The sequence below is a fragment of the Trichosurus vulpecula genome, chromosome 4, assembly GCF_011100635.1.
Source record: "Trichosurus vulpecula isolate mTriVul1 chromosome 4, mTriVul1.pri, whole genome shotgun sequence".
Lineage (NCBI taxonomy): Eukaryota > Metazoa > Chordata > Mammalia > Diprotodontia > Phalangeridae > Trichosurus > Trichosurus vulpecula.
In genome coordinates this window covers 390,590,633-390,617,555 of record NC_050576.1, presented here as the reverse complement: position 1 = coordinate 390,617,555, position 26,923 = coordinate 390,590,633, and the positions used below count along the sequence as shown (strand labels likewise).

General features: G+C 40.6%; 1 protein-coding gene across 1 annotated transcript in view; it reads right to left on the bottom strand.

Moving 5' to 3' along the window:
* Nucleotides 1-413: 413 nt before the first annotated feature.
* ATP11A (ATPase phospholipid transporting 11A) overlaps nt 414-26,923 on the bottom strand; it is a 220,396-nt gene continuing 193,886 nt past the window's right edge. Inside the window, exons 23-30 of the mRNA XM_036756991.1 lie at nt 25,214-25,273; nt 23,960-24,087; nt 21,640-21,775; nt 13,883-13,948; nt 12,918-13,021; nt 9,149-9,314; nt 1,870-1,974; nt 414-494 (exon numbers count right to left, since the gene is read on the bottom strand). Coding sequence (XP_036612886.1) covers nt 1,885-1,974; nt 9,149-9,314; nt 12,918-13,021; nt 13,883-13,948; nt 21,640-21,775; nt 23,960-24,087; nt 25,214-25,273 — 750 coding nt within the window. The 3' untranslated portion in view covers nt 414-494; nt 1,870-1,884. The remainder of the gene's footprint in view (nt 495-1,869; nt 1,975-9,148; nt 9,315-12,917; nt 13,022-13,882; nt 13,949-21,639; nt 21,776-23,959; nt 24,088-25,213; nt 25,274-26,923) is intronic.

Genomic DNA, 26,923 nt, shown 5'->3' with positions numbered 1-26,923 from the left:
ACATCAGGCCTGGAAGGACATAGACTTCAGGCTCTAAATTCTGTCTGCCTAATGATTACTCCAGACAGTGAGAGCCAAGTACTTCTTAGTTTACGTTTTATTACATATTTGTTCCCTCTTCTGGAAACAGAACACACACACACACACACACACACACACACACACACACACACACACACGCACGCACACACATTCAAAAATGCAGTTCTTTAAAGGCTTGAATTGGTGATCTGTCATACGGGCGTTTCCAAACCTGACCCACGGTTGCAGTGTCTTGCACTGGACTTGCAATAGTTATTGGAAAAATTAAACCCAAGCGGGAGGCCCGGGTAATCATGACTGTTCCAGTATGTCAGCATCACTTTTTTAGAATGAGAGTGAGACCTTGTGGCCGGGGGGGAACTGGTGAGCTCATTGCTTCGATAGCTTGGACTTGGTAGAGAGGCGAGAGGGGTGAATTCTGAAATATGCTCCTGACATTGCCTTGGAGAATTCTGTCAAGAGATAAGAAAATACATTAAGTGCCTGACATAGTGGTAAGGATCCTAAAACAATTCTGTGTTATTTCAAAATTGAGCCAGATAACATGCTTTCTCTAAGACTTGCTCTATTTGGAAATCAACAGCCAAGTCACTGGTTTTACATTATTAGGTCTGCTGGTCTCCCTTCTGATTTAGAACACCATGCCCATTAGTACCTGGTTATTAATATCCTGGAAAGCTGCTCCTCTCTGTCCCCACCTCTCCCTCCTCAGTTACACTAAGTGAAGCAACCATTATGCTAACCCAGGGAATGGCAAGGAGCAGAGGGAGCTAAGGGACTGTGTGGAAGGTGGCCGCTCTGTCTCATGGCATTGTTCATCTCTCCTAGATTGCTAAAGTGACATCCATCTGAGAAGCCCGAAAGTGTGAGTGAAGTGTGGTTATTTACCCTCAAAGTGCTGCCCCACAAAGACAGGAAGACAAGGACTCACCCAGTGTTAGTGCATCCTTTCCCAACACACACAGATTCAAGGATAAACAGCCACATTGACTAAGCACATCGAGATCATCTTCAGAGCGTACTTTTACTACTTTTGTACATGCCACAGACCAGTGTGGTTTGTGTGACTTCTCACTAATAGCCTAACAAGGCTGATATGTCTTAAATAACAAGTTTAACTATGTAGGAAGAGAATAAACAAGAACTGAGTGATATGAAACTTTGAATACAAAGCACGTTTCAAGTTTGACAGAGAACTGGCATTTTTTTCAGAATTAGATGATAAATGTGCTTGTCAAACCCAAGGTTTTTATATTAGAGAGATGCTTCATGAACACATATATTCAACACAATCTCCACATACTTTTTTTAGGCACCAGACTATGCTCTATTCAGTACAGCTAATGTTTAACATGGCCTGATGTCCAACATGAGTCTGAGGGACTGTCTAATGTTCAACGTAAACCAAAATCCCAGAAAGGATTAACTTGTGGTATTTTCCTGATGGACTCTTTAAATGAAAATGCTTACACCTCACAGGCCCAGAAGGATTTACATATTTTGGCTACACTGAATATTAGCAAGTCAGACCAGCTAACGTTGCACATGAGGACACTGATAAACATTAGTCATAACATACATAAATGTGCATGTATGCACACACATAAACACATGATACACTTTGTTATGCAACAGGCAAATAACTTACCTGCGGATATCAAATATTTAAATGTAAAAATTAGGTTCTCCTACAAATCATTAATTTTGACTAAAAAAAAAACGGCAAAGCACAGCAAAAACTTTGGAGGAAAAATGAACAGTTTCAGAGTTATCACCGCACACCAATAAAGTGACTCCAAACTGGCAGCATCTGTGCAATACTGTTACCTATCATTGAGCTAATTACGCTTCGGCAGCCGTAAGAGATCCTTCAAGGAGGGGCCCATCGTAGGTCGCCACTGCCTCTACAGTTGGTTTATGTTTCATAATCTTCTGCAAGGATGGAGGAAAAACACTGAGACTGTTGCCACACATATGAGGGAAATCTGAGTGGATCATCTCGAGGTCTGAGAGTCTTGATTCCCTGACCTCCAGACAGACTCCCAGAGCTTCAGTCCAGAGCCTACCTCAGGGTGCTCTGGTCTCATGAGGCCCTGTCTCTATGGCTCTCATCCCTTCAACCCTTTCACCTGCACATATGGGCCCCTTATTGATCCTGATGCCAGACTAAATACAAACCTGATGAAAGCTGAAGACACTTGTTTTATGAACACCAGGAGACACCACCTCTGGCTATGTTCTCCGGTGCCTCTTGGATCACGTAAAAAGGAAACTATCTCTGTTTTGCTCATGGGGCTTTCATCATCATACAGTCAAACACGCAGTAGGACAGTGTGCTGCCACTGGCTGTTAAATATTCAACGCAATTAAGTACCTCTGGGGGGAAGGAAAGCACAGGTTTAGAGAAATCAACCAAGGCAAACTGATTTTTTATCTGTGAGCTGCCAATTTCCAGGGCATGCAGGAAATACATTAAGGGAATAGCAGGCTTCCCTTCTCATCCGTGACAGTGCTGCTGAACGGACCAGAAGACAACTGTATCCAAGGTTGGGTTGGGAATGTGAGGGGGGAAAGGAGAGCCCACTTTCCCCAATACGTGTGCTGTATTCTGGAGATAAAGAACCTGAGTGAAGTCACTGAGTGTCCCCAATGCATGTGCAGTGAGAAGCCAAATTCATGGGCACAATCTTGCTTGAAATGTGGTAGGAGATTCCACAGGACCTGCCAAGAACATAGTGGGGGTTTCCAGGAACGCTTGAGCAAGGAAGCCTGATGCACGGTCCGCACGACCCTCTGAGCCATTTCACCAGGCAGTGATAAAGTTCCTGCTCTTCTGCAAAGAGCGTCGCTGAAGGTTTCTCAAGGGGCTTCAATGGCCCCTTGGACAAAACTAAAATGATGGCTAGTAATCAAAAAAGAAGAGTCCTAGCAGGAGAAATGAAATCCAAAAGATTTAACAGTGTGATGTTCAAAATGGTCCCAGATGGGTGGGGCTGGCCTTCGTAAGATGTTCTACTCACACTTGGTCATTTCCCAGTCAAATGTGAAAAAGAGTCCTTCTAAGAGTGATGGATAACTGTAAATGGTGTGCTTCCATATAAAATAAGGGAAAGGAAAAACGAAGCAAATGCAACTGGTGCACTTTGCAGAAATAATTTTTTATGTTTTTTTTTTTTTAAAGATGGGGTGGAGGATGAAAAGGGGATTGGTCCCTATGATAATTTTTACAGAGAAAGGTGGAAAAAGCCAACAAAACGTAGTCCATATATAGGTTAAACAAATGCTTGATTCCTCCAAAGTTTTGCAGACCACTGGATAGGTTAAACTCCATCACAGAAAATGTGTTTTGCATGTGCCGTGAATGTTTTGATTTACTGATGTTCATTTTTACATGGCTAAGTAGTGACTGTGAATAGTTGTTCACCACCCCTACAGATGAATGCTCAATGGTCTAAAGGCCTTAATGCCTTCAGCTGCTGTGGAAATCAAAGACAATGATCAGTGATGACCTGTTCCAGCTTCTGCTTTACTTTACTTTACTTTAAAACAGCCTCTTCAGATTAGGTCTCTAATCTAGACTAGTTCTAGAATATTTATTTTGAGCTGAATTTCAGAAGGCTAAATCAATTTCCCTAATACCATCTCTGCCATACTGAGACATTCCTAATAATTTCATGTTACAGGCTTTCAAATAGGAAAATAAACAAAGATGGAATTCTGTCATTCACCACAACATATTTTGATGACCCTAGACTAAACAAAATTAGATTGGACTAAGTCAATTTAGTTTATTTAAAAAGAAAGTGACTTTTTTTATCATGTTAGTCAATTAAATAGTACTTAAATTGTTCAGTCAATCAACTGTTTTTGAGAAGTTGTTTGTTTTGGTCTCATCAATTTAGGGAGCTCCTAGTGTGGAAACTCCCTACACTCACGTGGATCAGCAACTTCTCTGTAACTTAAAAGTCTTACAGAGTTCCTCAGGGCGCTGAGAATTATGTGTCTTGGTAGTGGTCCTACAGTCATTCCGGGTCAGGGGCAAGACTTGGAAGTATTCCTGACTCCAAGGCAGGTTCACCATCAAGGCACATTTCCCTCTCAATCAATAGTTATTAAGAGAAAAAAGGTCTTCCCCACCTTTTAAAAAAACTTTGTACAATATGCTGTCTTTAGCAAAATGGCACTAAAACCAGACGCCAACAGAAATGTAGTCATTCGTTACATACTAACAATCACCCCAGAAACAGCTAATCCAGATGAGAACGTCCCTATGCTTTTCAGGGCCAGATGTTGCTGGAAGATTGTTCTTATGTAAGGGAAAAGCAGACTTGGATGGTATTAGGCCTTTCATCACAGGACCTGGAGCTGAACTAAGGGAACTTTAAGGAAAAGAATATGGAGTCCTTTGGAGAAGCAGGGCTGAGGAGATGGTTTATTCACTCATTCACCCACTCCTTGGTTCCTCCATGCACATCTATTATGTGCCAAGTACTGCTGGGAAGTCTATTAAGAGAAACTAAGGGAGGAGCAGGCTCACATGAAAGTTATCTCCTTTTCCTCTTTTCCTCAGTCCTGCCATCTGAGAACTCAGCAGCTAGAGGAGGAAGAAGACAGTCCTGGAGGTATAACACAAACTAGTGTTTAAAATGTCTAATAGACCAAAAGCTCCTCACCGTCCTGGATTTTCTCCTTCCTTCCCTCCCTGTCAATGCAGTTCTCAACCTCCCCACTACCCCAGAGTACCAACTTCAGCTCTGTCTCCCGAGATAAAGTGCTTAGTACCTCCCAATTCTACTTTTCTTCTGAAATGCAAATGAGTCTTGCTTCATCCTCTGTTATATGTACCCTAAGACCCCATCAGCATCTACAGGAAAAGTAAGCTGCCTTCCTTCCTCAACTTTTGTCTGGGAAATTGGCAGGACAATCCCTAATACTTCACAAAAGGGGTGAGGGGGAAGTTTAGCCAAGGGAGTATCCCTGGTGGGGTTAGCCCCATCTTAAGCCCTGGTCTCTCTTCCTCATCTTCTCCTCTCATCCTTTTCTCTTCTCATCACTAGCTCCTTCCGCAGGCCATATATATAAGTACCACCAGTGACTTGGAGATTAGAGAGTATCAGTTCTGATTTCATCCTTCACAACTAGGAGGGTTCCAGGTGTGTTCCTGGCCTTCCAAATGGGACGCTGAGTCACTGTTACACTTTGTTACACATGGTTATTGGGTTCTAGAGTACTTACAGTATAGCGTCAGATACACTTTATGTTAATGCCATTTTTCTAGCCAAACTCAGAAGCCCAAGCCACCATTTATAACAGTGTTCTTATGGGAAAACTCAAAAGTATTTCAAACAACCAACTGAAATGTGAAAATTTGGTCCATATCCAATCCAAATATCGGAGACTGTTTGAACTAAAGTAGCAAACTTTTTCAAAGTACCTTTACTTTGGGAGCAGACTAAATGTATTTAAGTGTATGAATAAGCACCAAATAATTGGTGGGCTGCAGCACCCTTGAAATCTTGGCTCTGGATAAAAAAAAGGCTTTTATAACAAACTTTTGCCACAGAAAGTGCTACATACAAGGTATAATGCTATGGCCTAGGCTGTTACTGCCTTCTAAAAAAACCCAGAGCTTTTTCAGAGCTTTTTCCTGCTAAAAGTCCCCAAATTTTATTCCATGAGTTTTGTATAAAACAGTGTTCTTCCCTTGTTTATCCCAGTCATAGCACATGATATATCAGAGAGCTGTTTAATGATCTTTAATGAGCTTGTTTCAGAATTGCAGCTGAGAGCTGGACATCAAGCCAACACCAATATCATCCCACTCCAGGGCATGTCTTTTTGTGAGACAGTTGAGCTGCAAATACCCCAGAATTTGAAATGTGACTATGGGAATTTAATATGGATCAGATCTGTTCTATGCAGTACTTCATGAGATAAAGATACTATATAACACTGGTCTCTCATGAAATGAAGGTGCAGCATAGTGTAAAAGAATACTGGACTTGGAAGCAGGAGGAGCCCTAGGTTGTGAGCTGTGAGACCTTCTGGTAAATCACTTAATTTCTGACCTCAGTTTCCTCGTCTGTATAATGGGCACGATAATGCCTCTTCCACCTGCCTCAGTGTTGCTCTCTGCATAATAAGAGTTTGAACCAAGTCTTCTGTTAACACAATTGGTAGTAAGTACTGAGTACTAGTCAATAGTTACAGATGCAGGCAAACAGTCAATGATTCTATTTGCAACTTTTCTGAGGAAACTTTGTGATGATTTTTTGATGTTTAAAAACAAGATATATCGATGAGTGATTTTATGGCACAAGAGCTCACTCTGCCAATGCAAACTTCAATCCTGGTTACAACTTAGTGGATAATTTGGCAGAGGGGCCTGAGTACTGTGACTTGCCCAAGGTCACACAGCTAGTACGTGTCAGAGGCCGGATTTGAACCCTGGTCTTTCCTTTTCCAAGCCCAGCACTCTATATGACGCCTCCAGTATAAACATGAGTGTGCAATAAATGTCCTCGACATTACAGTTAAACATCTATGTCCTCCAAGCATGCAAAAAGGCAGAAAAAGAGTCACCTTGTGTTCCGTTAGAAACTCAGACTGCTGGAAGTCTGAGAAAGCATAAAGATGGTAGACTGCTCAACAGAAAGGCACTGATGTTTAGTCTGCCATTCCCAGAAGGTTCAGGAGGGACCCATGCACATCATTTATGTTTAAGTAAGGTAGTAGTTATTTAGGCAAAGCAGGTTGGAGGATGAAAGGAAATGAGAGAGGGGAGAGAGAAACACAAGGGGGTAAGTGTGGTTAAAAGCCAACAACTTCCTAGTGCATAGAAATGCTGATCACACTAAGAAAACAGACACTGGCATTGTTAAGCCCCCAAACATGACTGGTTCATTCTCTACCCACGGCTCTCAGCAAGACCATCCCAGAATTACGCCCACTAGGTTTTTTGTGTTATTTCTTACTCCTGTTTAGCCCTCTATCCTAACTGACCAGATGCCCCATGAATCTACAATGAGGACTTTTAACTCCTATAGTAGTAGGAAGAATGGATGACAACATTTATACTATTCAGGGTTATCTTAAGATCTACAAGACTAAGGAGACACCTTCCACTGTCTTGGGAAAAAAACACATCACCTTCTAATTATATTTTTCTATGACTCAAAGTACAAATCATGGAAGAACAAAGGGGCCCCCAATAGCATGTCTATGGAGTTGTGTGGCTGACTCCTACGTAAGTACAGAGCCAGCCTTAAGGATTAAAGGTCTCATCTATAACAACTATGTATTTTAGGACTACTATTCAAGAGATTAAAACCCCCCCCCAAAAAAATTCTTTAATAAGTCTGCTACTCATAGGATAGGACTTTGGAAGTATCTAGTATTTATTTTCTTTTCTTCATCTTATCCACCAGAAGGCAGCAGGGTAAGTTCCCTTCATAGGGAGACCCATCAAAATTCCTGCTTTCACCACCATAAACTATAAACTAAAGATTTGTTCTTACTTAGGAGCCTGAGAGCAAAGCTCCCAACTACCTACCTCCTTAAGCTGTTTCCTTCCTACTTTCTGGAAGGGTGACATGAGCTCTGTCTGGAGCCGTAATTCTTTTGCTATCCATCCAAGCGAAAGAGGATTTGGATACCTGAAGATATTCTCGTCCTGCCCTGTCTGTTTTCAAAGAAAGAACTCCTGCCAAGGGACTAGCTCCCAATGCTCAATTACTAATGCAGACTTCTCTTTACCTTTAGCAATTGGAGGATGACTTGTTTAAACTGGGGCAGGAAGCATAAAGAAGGGAAAGGCCTAACTAGGAGCTAAAAGCATTGGATTTCAAATAAAGCTCATTTTAAGTACTACAAACATTTTACTAAAGCCTGCAAACAGGAATTCAATTCTATTTGCTGGGGAATGATTGTACATGGGTCATTATATAGGGATACTCATTTTCCACCTCAAGTGTGCAAATTCCATTTGGAATGAAAAAAAAAAACCCAATAACATAATCCACAAAAGCTTGTCTCCATTTGGACTTAAGAATTAGGTAAAATAGAGTTCTGAATAGCACTCATTAATTTTCAAAGTAAACAGTTACAATCCTTTATTCTGCTTTCTCTTTATGTGTATGTGTGTGTGTGTGTATATATATATGTGTGTGTGTGTGTGTGTGTGTGTGTATGTGTGCGCATGTGCGTGTATAGATACATACACACACGTATATATGTAACATACGCATATATATATATGCGTATATATAACATATATACACGCATATATATAAAACATATATATCTGTTTGGTCTTTTATTCCCCTTTATTGTTTTAATTATATCTCCCCATTCCCTACTCAAATCAGCCTCATGATCCGGGCAGATCCTTAGGTTTCCAGAGTAGCCCCAATCTTATCTGCGGCTTCCTGCTCTCCTTATCTTTTTGTTCTACTACTCCACCATGATTCTTTGAGAAAAAAGGCCAGAAAGGGGGTAAGGAGGCAAGGTAATCTTCAATATTGAGGTGCCACTAGTGACTCCCAATAGTGACTCCCACTTTTCCATGAGACTAGGGAAGGAGGAGAGAAGGAACCAGTCTCCTGGAGATTACAAACGAGGATGAGACTGGGACCCTGCTCGGAGCAAAGGTAAAACGGCTCTGCTGAGAGTGGGCACGAACACTTCTCTGAGAAAAGGCAAGATCCAGAAATCTCCTCTGGAGCCCAGATATCTCTTTTTTTCTGACCACAGTCTGAGAGCATGGAAAATAAGTATCCCAATCTACTAGGGTCTTTACTTCCTATTTATCATGTTATGAATTCTAGTTATATTCACTAAACTTTAATACCATCCCATCACCATCCCTCCCCCCCAACAAATAATGTTAACCTTAAAATAATGACTGCTTCTGAAATACATTTGTTGTGTAGAATCTTGGATAGAACAACTTGCCTTATACTCAATTAGATTCGTTTTTAATATTTTTGACTAATTATACTTTTCACCGAATACAACACGCCTTTTAGCCTATTCCTTTATAACTTCCCAAACACTAAACCCTTATCTTACAATAATAATCAGCAGTTAAGAGTAAAGTGATTTTTACCTGAGTTCTTTCTGTTGCTGTAGGCCACAACTGCCTACATAGAACCTTTTTGAGAATATCTGGAAGAAGGCTGATAATTATTAACAGAATGATGCCCATCCATGCAGGACCACTAGATAGCATCTGTATGAACACAAAGTACATCCTCTGATAACTGAGGAAAGGCCTATAGGATCAAGGAGAGAAAAAAAACGGAACAGGTGAGAAAGTACATATTATAGGGAAAAAAAACCTAACATGTTTTATACTTGTTCTTAAATCCTCTATGGAGAGGATGCTTCTTCTATTCTAAGTCTAGACATGTGACTTTTACTTCTGGGTGGTATCTCTTGCTCTGGGTCTATATCTCTCAATGCTCCATTCTCCCGACACAGATGCTACCCTGGTGCAGGCCCTCATCGCCTCGGTCCTGGACCATTGCAATATTCTTCCAGTTGGTTCCCTTACTATCTCAGGTTTCTCCCCATCCCAGTCCATTCTCTATTTAGCTTTCACACTGTAGGTCTGACTATGTCACCCTTTTGCCTACCCCCAGTAAACAACAGAGGATCCCTAGGATCTCCAGAAACAAATATGAAATTCTCTGGCTTTTAAATCCCTTCACAGTCTTTGGCCCTTTTCTATCAGTGCCTTCACTCTGAGATTATTTCCACTTTGCCCTGTATATATCCTAGATGTATATTGTTGTTTGCACGCTGCCTCCCCTAACAGATCAGAATTCCTTGTTTTTGCCTTTCTTTGCGTCTCCAGGACTTGGCACAGTGCCGACCACACAAGGACTCACTTAACGAATGCTTACTGACTTTCTGTTCCATCAAACTGCAAGTTCTAGTTAGGGAAATTCAATGGTAAGTACTTCTTTGGGAGGTGGGGGGAAGCCGTGACTATAAATTATCAGGTAAGATAAATTCATAACGAAAGCTGGAATTCATCAAGTGTTTAAGGGTTGTGTAGTGCTTTACAAACACTATCCCGTCTCATCCTCACAACAACCCTGGGAGGTAGGTGTTATTATCATCACCCCCCATTTTACAGATGAGGAAAGAGGGGCAAACAGAGGTTAAGTGACACACCGGGGTCATGCAGCTAGTAAGTGTCAGAGACAGGATTTAAGCTCAGGTCTCTTGGACTCCAAGTCCAACGCTAACCATTGCACCTTCTAGCTGCCTCACTAATAATGAAAGGAAATAATGATTTTTGGAGAGAAAAGAGGAAAATGTCCGTTAGAGCCACCTGAGAAAGGAAGGCAAAAATGAAGGATGTAAAGGCAAAAATGTCTGATTTCATTCACACACATTCTCCCTTCCCCAACTGCTGTCTGGATGAGAAGGAGACTATAGGAGTGAAATGCTAAATCTCTATTTGAAAGCAGGGATGAATCAGGGTCTTCTTTCCTAGAGGGGCCTAAAATTGGAGGTGCAAGAGTCCACCAGTCCACTGAACCGCAGTTCAGTCTTGATTCCAGTACCAAGTTCCCCCTATGGCAGCCTGAGCATTAAACATCACCTCTTGGTGGAGGCACAACCCTAAGAAAAGATCTCTTCCCTGCCTTCTGCTTCTGAGAGGTCACTAATGCTCTTCAGAGGGTTCTTTGGTCCTTATCAAGATCAGTGGAACGCTACCAACTTCACCCCGTGCCTCCAGATCCCAGAAGGAGAGCTTAGAAACTATGAAACTCACTTCTCTTTTGGCTACAAGGGGTCCCCAGGTAGATGGGTGGCAGCTTGTTGATGAAAGGTTTAAATCCACCTCCCAGAGGTGTATATTTTAAAATTTATTTGTAGATTGCTCCAACAGGCATTTGGTAAGAAAGCCAAAAATGTTTAGATGGAAAATCTAGTGACGCAAAATCACTTCAAGACCCTTGGAGAGTATTATTGTGGTTTGGAGGGATTTCCAGGATACAGTGGAAGGTGCGAACTCAATGACAACGAAATGACATCAAGCAACACACGAGTTGTGATCGTTCTAGTCTACAAAGCTCTTTGGTGGGCAAAAGGCTTGATTTTAGCTTGGGGTACCAGCAGAATAACCAGGATAACCAGGTAGAAATGCCTAGTAGACAACTGGAAGTGCAGGATTAAAGTTAAATAAAGATAATAATAAATAAAGATAAAGGATCAAAGATAAATCAGGGCTGAAGATATAGGCTTGGAAACCATACTAGCAAAAGTGAGTGTTATAAGAATGCAGAGGATCACTGAGGGAAAGCACAGAGAATGGGAGAAGGCAAAAAAAAGAAGTAAATGAAGGAGACAGAGAAGGAGCTTCGAGAAGTATGACAAAAACCCAGAAGGCTTAGTGTTCTCTCTAAATACTGAAATTAAGGAGTAAATGGATTCAATTTCTTAATGAAAGGATGGTCACCAATGCCCAGTGCTATAGAGAGGTTAAAGAGAAGGCCAACTTAGCAAAGGAGGTCATTAAGAATCTCCTGAGAGAGAAAATTCAATGGAAGGAGAAGTACGGTTCCGAGAGGGTCAGCAGGTGATGAGGCAATGAGGAATAAGCCTAACAAAAGGAGAAAGACTGGAAGGAAGCTTCAAGAGGCAGGAGGAGTTTTTGTTTGTTTGTTGTTTATACTTTTAGCATAGAGGAGACCTGAACATGGTTCAAAGGCACGGGGTTCAAAGACAGTGAAGCAGGAGAGATTGAAGATGCAAAATAAGATGGGAAAACTGTGGGAACAAAATCCTGGTGGATGAGGAAGGAGAGGGAATCGGGAAGATAGGTTAACTCTCAAAAAGAGGGGGGAACTTTCTAAGAGTAAAAAGAATGATACAGGTATATTCTGACATGAAAAACTGGACATGTGTGTAGTCTCAATCTGAATAAAGAAAAAAATCATTCTGGGAGTATGCTGGAGGTGGGGATAAGAACCTGAGAAAGCAGGAAACATTTATAGGATTTTCTATGGAGAATGTCATTGTCAACAGGACAACTACTGAGAATCAGTATGGACTCAGTTGAGATTAGGTAGCAAAAATCTAACCTTGGCTGCCATATTTTTCCTTAGCCATGCTCCTCAGCACAAAACAGACAGTGGTGCTAACTCAACACTGACAATTGGTAAGTGAGGTCTAAGTAAGGTCAGTGAGGAGGAATCTAAGACAATGGTTCCCATTTAGTAGGAAGCGATCATTTCTATTACAAGATATAATAATGGCATATAGCAAGTAAGAGGGAAAAGTTTTGGCTGAAGAATTCCAGAGTTCTGCCTGTGACCAAACGGACTCTTGGGCTACACTGCTGATTTGTATATTCCATTCCAGTGGCTAGTTTAAGAAGGACTTCCAAACCTAGCCAAACTTGGGGTACCTTTATCAATCTGACCAAAGGTATACATTTTAGGTTTAATTAATTCTTCTCTAACTTAACTGAGGGGAAAAAATCTCCAATTTGGAAATATCGAAGTAAATGATGCACTCCTGCCTCTAAACCCAGGTAGGTAAGGGCTCCTATGTAAGTTTCTTTAGAGTTGCCCTAGGGATTCTTGAGATAGGTCTAAGGCTCCAGGTTCCCAAGCAGTGAAATATCTCCCTGAGAAGAGATTTATAGAAAAAGGGGGTAGAGGGAACTGGCAGAAGGCCAAGAGTAGGTGGTAGGAACATACTGTTGGGTCTGTCATTGTACCTTAAATGCAAGAAATGATTGTTGCCCAGATCTACCTCTTGACAGTGAAAGAAGGCTGTGTAATACTTAAATATTTATATTTTTAAAAAGTTAAGTGCTTTTAAGGACGTCGAAAATGATTTGACTAGATTCTTACCAGATAATTCCTCCCCAGAGTAGAGAAAAGACAATGTAGAAAATCAGAGATCCCCAAATAACAAAATGATTTATCCAAGTCCAGTAGTGTGTATCAAGGGCAAGCTAAAAGAGGAAAAAAAAAAGGGTGATTGGTGTTGGTGCCAGTAACCAGTGGCAAGCTAGAACAAGAGAGTGAAGGAAACCTTAGAATTAGTGAAGGAAGCTCACCAGTGATGCATTTAGCTAAAAATATACCAGTTTTGGGCAACAAAAGAAACCTGTCTCGTTGAGACATAGGAGTGTATCTGGGGTGAAATGGGAGCTCCTTGGGGCCTTTCTTGCTCTGGGCCTGGAGGATCTCTAGTTATGTATTTCTCAACCTAGAAGGTCTTAGGCAAATTGCAAAGGCCTCATGTTAGTGCAGTGCTCCAAGCAGTTACAACTGGAGTTACTAATTGGAGCTGGGTCACTCTAAGCATCAGTTTTGAGTTTTGTTTATGATAATAGCTGTGGGCTTTTCCTCTGGTTTTAGAGACCCCACAGTGATCATATGGTCAGTCAGTGTTCCAGAGCACGGGCAAACTCTGCTTTAAGTAAGATTTCCTGAAAGTTTTGTAAAAATCTTAATTCATGTCAATAAAGTCTTTTTTAAATGTATCAGAGTACTTGCTTTCTAAAAGAATGCTAATATGAATCCTTCTGGGAGGTGTTTCTTCACTCCCTATATCTTTTATATAAATTCAAATTTTTATACATCATATTTGATTAAAAATGGCTACATCATTACCTCCTTCTAAACTAGTTGAGCCCAAATGAGGCAGCACACACTTTCAGTAGTCTATGGCTACAGCTGGTCACTGGCTATAGGAGCAGTTCATTCTGGAAGGAGCTTATGTATGATGAAACCTGAGGCCAAGGGTATGCACATATGTATATTACTGATTATCAGACCAGCAGATGGAATATTAATATCAACGACCTTACCTTTAGTGTAACCGTAAATACCAACACAGTGAACACCAGTGTTCCAAAGGTCCAGTTTCCAAATACCTGTTTGGCAGGAAAACATGTCTCAAGTCACCTGTTGACAACCTAGCAGTGCCACTCTTCACACCAGAAAAAGCAACCAAATCCTTTGAATAGAACAAGCTTCACTGTCATCCTTGGCTATAAGCACTTCAATCTATGCTCAAGTCAACAGCAACCCCAGGAATAATTTCTTAAAATTCTTGACAAGACCTAGGATTTCACTGGGACAGGGAACTCCTGATGTCAACCCTCCCTCTACCAATGCAGATGGATGATTCATTCATATCTTAGAGTCCTGGAAAACTGCTGATCTTCTATCCACAACTCCATGCTGATTCTTTATGCAATTAATCAATGGAAGTGGCAATGATTATGTTCTGATGCACAGAAAGGATTTTTTTCTCTCTCATATCGCCCTAATCCCTATTTAGATTACTTGACTGCTGTCTCCCAACCCACTAATTTTACCTATCTCAAACTTCTTCCTTAAAAAATTTTATTTAGGGGGCAGCTAGGTGGTGCAGTGAGTAGAACACTGGCCCTGGAGTCAGGAGGACCTGAGTTCAGATCCAGCCTCAGACACTTGACACACTTACTAGCTGTGTGACCTTGGGCAAGTTACTTAATCCCAACTGTCCTGCCTTGCCCCCTCAAAATTTTTTTTATTTAAATATTAAATTATTATAAAATATGTAATTACATTAAAATATAAAAGTTAACATGAACCATAACAAATAATAAAATATATAACTATGTATTGCAAATATATTATTATACAAGTATCAAAATATATTTAAGAGTATCACACAGTACACTGTGTGTTGTTCAACTGTTTTCAATTGTGTCTGACTCTTTATGACCCCATTTGGGATTTTCTTGGCAGAGATACTGGAGTGATTTGCCATTTTCTTTTCCAGCTCATTGTACAGATGAGGAACTGAGGCAAACGTGATTAAGTGACTTGCCCAGGGTCACACAGCTAATAAGTATCTGAGGTCAGATTTGAACTGGAGTATTCCTGACTCCAGGGTCAGCATTCCATCCACTGCACCACTGAGCTGCCCCTCTATTCTGCACACCAAGAAATATTAATACCTCAGTTAATACTGAGAATAATACATGCAGATCAGCAAATGATTTTTACATCATAAAATTATATGCTTTAGTAAATTCCAAAGCAGAAATTTTTTTTTGGCATTTTACGTAGCAGCAGACACTCATGCAGTTGCCTAACAAACCCTGCTTTGGAGCCATTTGGAGCAGTGAACACTAGTGCTCATGTCTTATTCTCTGAAAGCCTCTGATCTATGTGTATTAATCTAACTGTCAACTGTTTTCAGGGATGCGGATCCTCAATCCCTTCAGTAAGAACAACAGGCATTTCCAAGATAAGTAACATTAACAGGAGGAGGGGACGGCAGTTCTGAAATATGATGAATCAAAGAGGATGAGAAAGGAAAACAGGCAAGTTAGAAAGGAGGGTGCAGGTGGTGGGAGGAAGCCCCTGAAGCACTCAGTTTGAATGCAGACTCTTAGGACTTCGACCTCTCAACATTTAAACTGAGGAGACAGACTTCTGGGAGGCAAAGAAGTCTGGCCATGAGGAGAGAGCAAAAGACAGGCAGGGATTACAGTTGCTCTGAGTCTCTCCTATTCTAGAGGCTTCTCAATTATAGCACATGAAAAGCTGAGATTGGTCAAAGTGAGTGTGAGTTATAACCCATGAAAACCATACACCCGTGAACTATACAAAGCTAATACCTACAGATTAGAAATTAACTTCGGCTTAAGACTCCTAATACTTGGCCAAGTACACTCTCTGTCAAGGTGACTAACTTTGATAGACAGCTAAGGAGGATAAAAAAGTATCAGTCACTGAGTCATAACCATGTCCTTCTCTAATTCCTAATTCTGTGAAGAACTGTTTATTACGGCACACTTCTAGTACTCACTTCTCAAGGACCTATGTTGGCCATAAGCTTCTTCGAAAAGTATTCCTGCTATCACATTCTCTTACATTTTACCTTTAAATCATCATTGTCCCCAGAACTGGGACACTTCTTTTTTTGACTGGAACAATAGATCAATACATTAATTTAAACCTATGTACTGGCGTAAAAAAGTACTTCAAAAATTTTATAAACCTCTGAAGTAAACAACAGTCCATAAACCTAAATATACATCTTGGGAAAAAATATAGTATGTTAAAAATGTGCTATTTACATTGCAAAAAAGAAAAAAAAGCTAGAAACATATTATGCATAATATAGTAATATAACATAATAGTGCTTTCTATTATCATAGCGATTTAGTTCCTTGTGACGCATCCCTAAAACATCTCTTTGAAGAAGGGAGGATTCAGGTAGGTAGGAGACCCTGGGCCACTTTGTCCCTTTGGGCTTTAGTTTCCTCAAATTTAAAATGAGAAAGTTGGGCACCATGACTTCTCAGGTCTCTTCTAACCTGAAATTCTATGATCTAGTTTCACAGATAGAGACGCAAGGAGATCATGCAAAGCCTTAGTTGAGTTTTTCAACCTGTTTTAACTATGCATTTTAATGAGTTTTTCCAAGTCTTTTCGATGAAAGAAAATGGCCTATGTGGATACGTATTAACTTTCTTAGATCACTAGGGAATCACTGTGCATGGGGATCAGCCAGCCACTTAGTGGAGGCCTACTGTGTGTTAGGTACTTTGCCAAGAATTGTAAAGCACATAAATTAGATAAGATCCAGCTTTACCCTCACGAAACTTACAGTCTGGTTGGAAAGCCAACGAACAATGACACAAGTGTTAAAATCGTGAGAACTATACAATCAAAAAAGAAAGAGAACTACATGCTGCAGCGGCCGCAGAAGGCTTCATGGAAAAGGCAGCTGAGCTGGGGCTTTAAGTCTGTATGGGACTTGGAAACAAAGAAGAGGACATTATAGGACAGGTGAACAACGTAAAAGGCCGAAGAAAGTGGAAGATTTTAGAGACTTGTTTGGCTACAATGAAAGGTTCATTTATAGAATAGCAGGAGATGAGGCTGGAAGGGTAGTTTTTTATCATACTCTATTAGACTTTGAATGTCAAAGTAATGAGAACGAACTTGATGTGAGCATGAGGCTTCTAATTAGGGGAGCATTTTGTGGAGTGCCATGCATGATGTACTGAGGGTAAAAATCAGGAGAGACAGAAGTCTAATTAAGAAGTTATTCCAATAGTCCAGGTATGTGGCAATAACAATATGGATTAGATTTGAGTTAACTTCCCTGGACTTAGTTTTCTCAATGATGAAGGGGTTGAACTAGACCATCTCTAAGGAACCTTCTGGCTCTGACATTCCATAAGTCTAGGACCTTGATGCCTATCTGTTGAAGGCATGAAAAAACAGTGGCACCTACTCAATATGATTTTCTTCTTTGTTAAAAGTAGGCTCAACGAATCTATCTTCCAGCCTAGGTTTTTAATTCTTCTTCTAATAATTCTCCTCAGAGTAAAGAGGTATACAATGCTAAAATGTGTCTATGTCTGAGAATTATTCCTATATTAAAGGCTAATGTTTCCCATAGCAACCATTTAACTATAAGACAATAACACTGGTATCTATTACAACAAAACTATGTTTTATTTAAAGCCAACAAGCCAGAAAACTAAAAGTGTTAAATGAGAATGGATTTTAGTTTAACTTCCTTATATGGGGATATGAGGGAGCTCCTCCTGATTCATACCCTTTTCTATTAGTTCTGTCTTCTAACAGGAGTAACAAGCAGCAAAAGAAAAGAGAATACAGTTCTAATTAAGGCCTAAGGGCTGGGGAGATATATTTGGACCTTCCCTTTGGCTGCTTTCAGGGGTGGCATAGAGATCCACATTTTCGCTTTCCTGACAATAGGGTTTTTTCTAGTTTAACAAGAGATTAGGGGCAGATAGTTAAAAACAGCACAACAGACTTCCTCCTTCACACTAAAAAAAAAAAAAAAAACCAAAAAACAAAAACAGATCAGATGAAGAGCCAGGGAAAAAGGAAGGACGGCCTTACCCATTTAAAAGGAAATCTGCTTCTTCCTACCCAGGCAAGGATCATAGCTTTGGCCATCACCACCTAACAACTCAGCTCCGTGCTAAGACCATGAATGGTATGCACTGCCAATATTCTCAAACCATGAGCCCAAGACCTCAGGGTGTCAAGTTGTTGTTATATCGATCAAGCTGTGTCAGTTTGGGTCTTTGTATTATTTTCTTTAGTATGGAGATGGGGAGAGGAGGAGGCTAAATGAATGAGGACTCATGTCTTCCTCTGGTACTTCTTTCTTTCTTTCGAGAGTTTTTCCACAGAAAAGGGGAAAAACCCATCCAAGTGGAATCAACTTTTTGTAATGAATCTTATGTTTCTCATAATTTTAGGTCCCAGAGAATATTTACTAGACATCATTTTCAATTTTTTTTATGCATCTCAACTTGCCACCATCTCATCTAGATTATTAATGGAGATGTTAAAATAAACTGAGGTCTAATCATCACTGCTCCCCTGGAGACTTCTCCAACTTGTGGTATTCTTTATTAACCAATTTTGTCGGGGGAACCTTTCAGCAAGTTTCAGTTCTTGTCCAAGTGTTCAAGCCCAAACTAATTTAAATTTCATTTACAAGTGAAATTCCATGAGACAATGATTCATCTGTTTGCTCAGAATCAGTTCCTGTAGGAGCATTTCTTGTATTCCCTTCACTTACTCCTCTAGTGATTTTACTAAGAAAGTGATTGGGTTTGTCTGGTAGAATCTGTTCTTTGCCCACGCTGCTTATTGCTCACAATTCCATCACATTCTTGCTGTTTGTAGACGTCTAGGATTAACACATTCCAAATTTGTAAGTATCCTGTGAGGAATACAGTCCTGCTGGACTAACGATAACAAAAAATAATTACAGCTCCTGTAGTGAGCTCTGTGATATCTTGCAATATCAATAAATGGAACTGCTATGAGAAATGTTTAGGGACAAGGAAAAGGACATCCCACCCCCCCCAAAGCTCTGACCATGATTTTGTTTTTTTTTAATTCACTACTCCTTAAAGGTGCTAGATCAACGTTCTCAGGGATAAACGCCTTTCAAAAACTATTCCTCACCAACTGACAACAGACAGAACAGGAACCTCAAAGCCTGTGGTGAGGAGGGACCTTACCTTGTTTCTAATGGGAACACTGCTAGAGGATTCATTAGTGTTCAGGATCAGCCTCCTAACAAAGAAACATTACATATGCTTTGGGCTGTCCCTGAGAGCTTCAGTGAAATTACCTGCTTAAACTTATATCACTATTCAGCTAACATACAGCAAAAGCTCCAGGTCTCAAGTGACCCAAATGAAATAGATGTTAGTCATCCAGAAAAAAGCCCTGTCCACTCAATCTGTCTTCCATTTGGAAATCTTTGGCTTTGCTGATCCTATCACAGAATACAGGGTTTAAGCAAGAATGAGAAAAAGTTTTACACCTTCATCGAACAACAAAGAATAGGTATTTCATATCCAGCAACATTTTACTGACCACATGGTTTAGCCTGACCATCAGCCTCGTAAATGGGAAATTCGTATCTATCTTCTTTTTTAAAAAATGCTCTTCTAAAATAGAGAGGAAATCCATTTGCATTTTGCAAGATAATCACTTCCCATTCACAGGTGGTCATCAGTGGTCATCCCCTGGAAATTTCAGTTTTTTAGCGTGTGGCATCTCAGCTCTTTGAGTTGCATGCAAGTCACTTACTTACAGCTTGACCCATAAGCAAGCTCGGAAGCAGCTACATAAAAGCACTAAAAACAGCCCCACTGAAAACTACACGGTTCGTCTGAATCTAATAAGGCCAGGTGGCATCTGGGGATTGGAGCAACTGTTAAACCAAAGACACGGACCAAGACAAATGAGAAATTATGAGAAATAGAGAGATCAGAAGAGTGAGCAGAAAAAAGATCTGGGTCATTCAACAGATCAGTTCAGTGCAACTGATTTGAGTCCCATGGAAAGACAACAGAACTTCTGGTCACATGGATAATAAAAACAGGATTAAACAAGATCTAGGAGACAAGTCACCGGCATTAAGACATCTGCATCTCAATCTAACAGACTCTAATAAGGCAAATAAGGTAAATAGCTAGGTTGAGTGGAAGGAGAAAAACCACAGGGGTACAAAATTCATCAAAGAACTCCTAGATGAGGAGAAAGAACATAACTGGAGTTGGGAGAACCTAGGTTCAAATCCTACCGCTGCCACCAACTACCCATATGAGCTTGGGCGGGTCACTTATTTATCCGCCCTGGGCCTTAGCTTCTTCATCTGTGAAATGAGGAGAGTGGACTAGATGGCCTCAGGAGAGGTGGGGAACCTCCAGCCTCCAGGCCACTCGTGGCCTTTTAGGTCCTTGGAGGCAGCCTTTTGACTGAGTCCAAGTTTTACAGAACAAATCCTTTTATTAAGGGGATTTGTTCTCTGAAGTTTGGATTCAGTCAAATGGCCACGTGCGGCCTCGAGGCTGCAGCTTCCCCATCCCTGGAAGGAGACCTTCCCAGCTCTGAAACTCTGACCTCATGACCTGGGCTCGCTCTTAGGAAAGAGGATGAAGCGGATGATCAGAAGGGTGTGGCAGAAAGTAACTTCCCTTTATGCACCAATGACTTGTTTACTTGGAGGGATTACTACTCCATGTTCACGGGAGCCGAGAAGAGCCACTCTGAAGACTCTCACTAGTTGCCTCGACACCCTCTTAGGCAGCCTGAGCACGTAACATTCAAAACTAAGTTTCCCATTGAGGTTCTGTTGAATCATATTAGTCATATCTACATGTATTTATCTTCTTATTAAAGCCAAGTGAAATTTTGACATCTCAAACAAACAGACAGACAGACAAACAAACCCTCAAACACCTGGCTCAGCTGAGCTCAGGGAAACAAGAAAAAGCATTAAGTGTGGATGGTCAAATGTACACACAGATACTCTTGATCTTCTATTAAGACAACTTTATTCCTAAAAGCGAGTGGAAAGGAAGCAGCAGCTATGAATATTTCAACTAATAAAGCACACCGAAAAAGTCACATTTGAAAATATTTACGAGAAATATTTTATTTGTAATGTGGTCCAAGAACACAGAGAAAGGGACAAAACCACAATCCTCTTACCATGTGTGTGCTGGTAGTCATTATCTGAGGGTAGGAAGAGAAGCAAGTAGCAAAAAGGGGAAAAAAAAGCAAGATGAAAATAAAACAACCCCCCAGAAAATGTGTCAACAACTAGAATGAAGAATGTATATAAAAAACAAATCCACTAACTGCATAGAAAATAGTTTTAAAATAATGTCATGTGGAAAAAATGAAATATACTAAATGTGAAATAACACTCAACTAATAACAAAACACACTAGTAACTTACCTGAGACAGAGTGTAAACAGCTAATGATGAAATGTTAGTTACAAAAAGAACAAATCAGACAAGCTACTTCTCCACAGTCAAAACATTGCTATACATAAGACTCCATCTACCAACTTAACATGAAGATACTTTGCTTTTTATTTGTGTCTCCACTAAATAAAGACACAAAACCATTTCCAGTATTATTCTACTATGCAAAAACCCGATGGAAATCTTCCCAAGCAATCCCAAAATACAATATTGAAAAGAGGATCATTCAGGACTGCGAAGTTCTTCTCCTCTAAAACAGCAACAATCAAATAAAATTCTCACCTGTCCATTGATGGTCATTGACGTGTTTTCAAGCATCCAGTAAGCACCAAAGAAAAATACCACAGCATCAAATACACCCAAGAATGTCCAATAAATGAATACCCGCCAGCGGAGCAGAGCATTCTTGGCAATATCCCTGCATAAAACAGAATTTAAGAAGATTTTTTAAAAATTAATTTATTTTTAGTTTTCAACGTTCACTTTCACAAGATTTTGAATTCCAATTTTTCTCCCCATCTCTCCCCTCCCCCCTCCCCAAGATGGTGTGCATTCTGATTACCCCTTCCCCCAATCTGCCTCCCTTCTATCACCCTCCCCCCCCCTCTGATCCCCTTCCCTTCTATTTTCCTGTGAGGAAGACTGTTTTTTAACTATGTCAAAACTAAAACTTGTTTCTCAGGGATAGGTCATTTCCTAAGGCTGGCAGACATCCTTCCCATCCCCCACTCTCCATCTTAAAATACTAGTGTTAAAGAACATGATTAAGCCCTTCCCCCACTAGATGACTGATTTTATCAATGTGAACAACTACTCCATAGCAATCTTCTTACTGATGTGGATCAGCAGCTTGTCTATAGCTCAAAAGCTGCAAGGGAGTGCCTGGAAAGTGGACAACTGCAGTGACTTGGATATGGTCACATAGCTAATTATGTGTCACAGGCAGGACTCAGTCAGGCCTTTCTATCTTCCAGGAAGGTCTTTTACTCACTAGGCTATGAAGTAATTTGTTAACTTTCTAGCTCTCTTTGAGGAGTGCAATGTATCCAAATTTTTGTAATAGCTAAACACCTTATGATTCTAATCATTCTATATAATTCTAAGGATTCTAATGAATAGACTAAAGAAAAGTTTCCTTGCATGGGATCCCCTCTCCCAATGGGCTCTATCCATCAAAGCCCGTTCAAATGATACCTTCCCAAAGAATTACCTTCCTAGTAATTCTGTAACAACCATAAAACAACTCACATTCATACAGCACTTCAAAGTATACAAATCGCTTTGCCCACAACAACAAGGAGGTAACTAGCGTTAATATTCTCTTTTTCCCATTTTACAGATGAGAACACGGAAGCTCAGAAAAGTGACTTATCCAAGGTCAAATGGCTTCTCAGCATTAGGGGTCCTGACTGAGATCTGAATCCACATCTTCTGACTCCCAAGCCACAGCTCCACAACACAATGTTGCCCTATGCTGTATGCCAATAGTGTTGATCTGCAGCCTGGATGTCTGGTGACATTCTATCACTTCCCAACACATATTATTCTTAAAAATTCATGAAAAGAGAATATTTAAATATTTCTTCTCTGCGTGCATATATATGTGTGCAATGTGTGTGTATATATATACACACACACATGCATATATATATACACACACACACATGTGTATATAAATATTATAATCAGATATGTGTGATTATCTATACACATACCCACATAGATATGCAAATATACTCCCAAACATCATTTTATTTCTTCCCAACCTTATGCATTAAGGCAGTCAATGTGTACTGACTCAACAAATAACATTCGCCGGAGGTTTCTGGCTTTTTTCCTAATCTGAATCTTTACTTCTGTGCTTCACTATTCCAGGATATTCTCTGACTGTATACATGTTATTATTACAGGATGCAACACAGCAAACAGTCAGTAGATTCCTATAATCTATCACGGAATTAAAGCAAGGAATCGCATTTGTCAAAAGTCCTGATGGGCACACAAAATATGCCAATTTTCCCTTTAACTGGAATTACAAGAAGCAGCATGACAAAATGGACAGAGTTTGACCGCTGAGTGGAGAAGACTTCGGTTCAAGGTCCACCTGTGACATCCACTGGCCGCGGGCCTCTGGGCAAGTCATGGAACTTCTCTTAGTGCCCTGGCCCACAAGGTAATTCCCCTGGATTCTAAGTCACAGAGCAGGCTCTGCTCAGCACTGACCAAGGTCTGTTTGTTTTTTTTAAAAAAAAAAGACAGGAGGACTCCCTTTAGCATAAAGGGGTCAAGTGAGGTAAGATTCACTAAAAGATAAATAATTTGCTTTCCCCTCTGAAGTAATATACGCCTTTTGTTTTCTTTTTAAGGGAAATTTAGGCAGGGAATCTATGCAGTCAAATGCTTCGAAGTACGCGTATCACTGTGCAGACTTTAAAGGGCCATAGGTAAATCTCAGCTATTGTGGCTCCTCGTCTCAGTCATAACTCGATCAGAGAACACCAGGCACAAAATGACTTAACGCGCACACTGAATGTGACACAAACCACGGACACGTAATACATGTACGCTGTCATTTCACTAAGCCGCGTCTCAGTGACTTCACCTGTACAGCGAAGGGTCTCTCTTAAGCATATCGCTGGTGACGTGCTGCTCCATCAGACTGTACATGAGAATGGGGAGGGAAGTGAAGCTGATGTTGTACAGTGTTAGATACGCAGTATCATATAAAGGCTGAAGAAAGAAAAGAATTGTTTCTCTTTTTAAAACAACGTGATGCATAAATACACTTCTGCATTTTAAAAAAAATCAAAACGCACATCTACCATAACTAGAAATGGTTTAATTCTACAAAGAACAACACACACCACAGTATGGTCCTGTGAATATAACAGTTGTAAGCAGCAGCTTACAGCTTACCACTACACTAAGATTTCTGGAACACCCTGCACAAGGCGGACTGATCAGCATCTTCATCTAAACTCTTACGTAGTTAGAATTAAAGTTGTAGCTGATAGTGCCAGTAGCTGAAGAGTCTCTATGAAAACGAAGGGGTCCCAACAATGATTCAGGGGCTGCCTCCCCCTATAATCCCAGGAGGACTAGTTCACCTTAGCACATACTAAGGAAGAGATGAAATAGCAATAACCACCAAAATATTCACAATGAAAATCGCTCCCAACAATGTAGGTCGGTGAAGAGTCCCCATAAAAAGGGGAGAGTTCCCAATAATGCTTGAAGGGATGTCCTCACCCTGTGGTCCCAGCATGACCCGTCTTACTATTGGACATGCTAACAAAGCTCACCAAAAAGGGCAGAGCAAAGGGATTTGGATCGAAGGCAGCCTGGGATGGATTTCGACTCTTGGGATCAGCAGGTACAAGAAGCTACTTTTATCAGACTAAAGTGGGGAAGCCACCCTGTTTCCTTTTCACCCAGGTCCAGCAGAGAACTAATCACTCAGTCATTGCTACGGCTACACAGGAAGCAAGCACTATATTAGTGTCGAAATATTTAAAATACTTTTGAGGTATTCTGGGGAGTTAGAAAATTCAATGAGAGACCCACCAAAGTGAAATGCTATCTTGGTTCTGTCCCAAATGTTCCTCTACTCTAGGTCTGCTGAAAGGATAAGGAAAGACGGAAAGGGAAAGACACACACGCACGCACACAATTCAGAAGGTGATCACAATGGAAGATACCCTCTCTCTTCTCCATCAGTCCTTCTCCATCTCCTTCCTCACTTTCCTGCAAAGATGATCTTTTGCATGTGAATGAAAGCCTATCCTCATTCTCTCAATATTGTGGGAAAAAAAACAATCAGGCTAGGCAAAGTCCTTATTTAGGTTCTGGAACTCACCTGTTGTGAAAATCCACAGAAGAACTGGTATAAAAACTGAGGGAAAATGAAGCAGACATTCTGAAAGACAAATGAAAAATGTTTATCAGTCAAAGCACACATTTCCTATGGTTCTCCTCCTTGTAAAGGTTGTTTTAGTGGCCTGTGTAATACCATGTTATTTGGGGGAAGGTCAAGGGAAGCTCCAAAATAGATTTGGGCCCAGAGAGTAGCAAGTTATCGGTTTTGAAAATTAGTTTATATTTTATTTCTCTGGCATCTGATAAATACACAATAATGCCCTGGCTTTGTGGAAATAAAAATGTCACAGAAGAATTTACCAGATTTGCTACCTGGGTAGCTAGGGGCCAAAGGGGATACTGTGCTAGACCTGGAGTCGGGAAGTCCTGAATTCAAACACTTCCTGGGCAAGTCAGTTAATCTCTTTTTGTCTCAGTTGCTCATCGGTAAATGGCATCTCTATTTCAGGTTTGTTTTGTGAAAAAATGAGATAAAACACTTAAAATGCTCTTCAAACTTTAAAGCACTATACGGTACTATTATTATTAAAGACAAACGGGATGTTAATGTGGACAGGATAATGACATTTCCCATCAGGCTGTACTCCTCTGGACTTGTCCATCATGCCTCAAGAAGTTCTTCATTCTGGAAGACCCCTTCAACTCACACACTCTCCCTTCAGAAGCAGCCCCTGCCCCTGGGGCCCTCCCTCTGACCGGAGGATACTGGACAGGGTCTGCACTTAGGGTGCCCAGGCTAGCTGTCTCTTCATTTCTGACCAGACTGTCGTCCTCTGGTCAGCACCCTATCCCTGACAGCTGCCTTTTATGTGAGGTGCTGGTCACTAGCATGTCAGCATCTCGAGAGCAAGGACTTCCTTTTCACCTCTAGTTGTATTTCCAGAACTTAGCATGGTGCCTGGCACACAGAGCATGTGCTTAATAAAAATGTTTGCCAGGGCAAAGAATTGGAAATTGTGGAGATGCCCATTAACTGAGGAATGACTGAACAAGTTGTGGTATAGCATTGCAACAGAATGTTACTGCGTTATAAGAAATGACAAGCAGGATAATTTGAGAAAAACCTGGAAATAAATAAATGAATGAATGATGCAAAGTGAAGTGAGCAGAACCAGGAGAACACTGTAAACGGTAACAGCAATATTGCAAAGATGATGCATGTGAAAAACTTGGCTACTCACATCAATACAATAATCTAATACAATTCCCAAGAGTCCTTGATGAAAAATACCATCCACCTCTAGAGAGAGAACTGATGGCGTCTGAGTGCAAATCCAAGCACAGGTTTTTATTTTATTTTTGTGTGTTTTCTTTTGCACCACGGCTAATGTGGAAATATGTTTTGTATGACTTCACACGGATAAATGGTATCATAGTGCTGGTATTCTCAAGGGATGGGGGAGAAGGTGGGAGAAAGTTTAGAACTTAAAATTTTAAAAAAATTCTATAGGTGGGATTGTATTTACTAGAGAGGTAAGACATACACAAATATATAAAATGCAAGTTAGAATGAAAAAGTACATAGGAAAGACTCAAGTGACAGGCATGAAATCCTTGGGAAGGAGGAATGGGAAGCTCATGGAAGAAGGTCTCATGAAACATAGCCTCCTGAGAGGAGGCAGCATCTGAGCTGGGCCCGCACACAAGAGAAGGATTTCAACAGGTAGAGATGTAGAGGAAGTCCATTTCA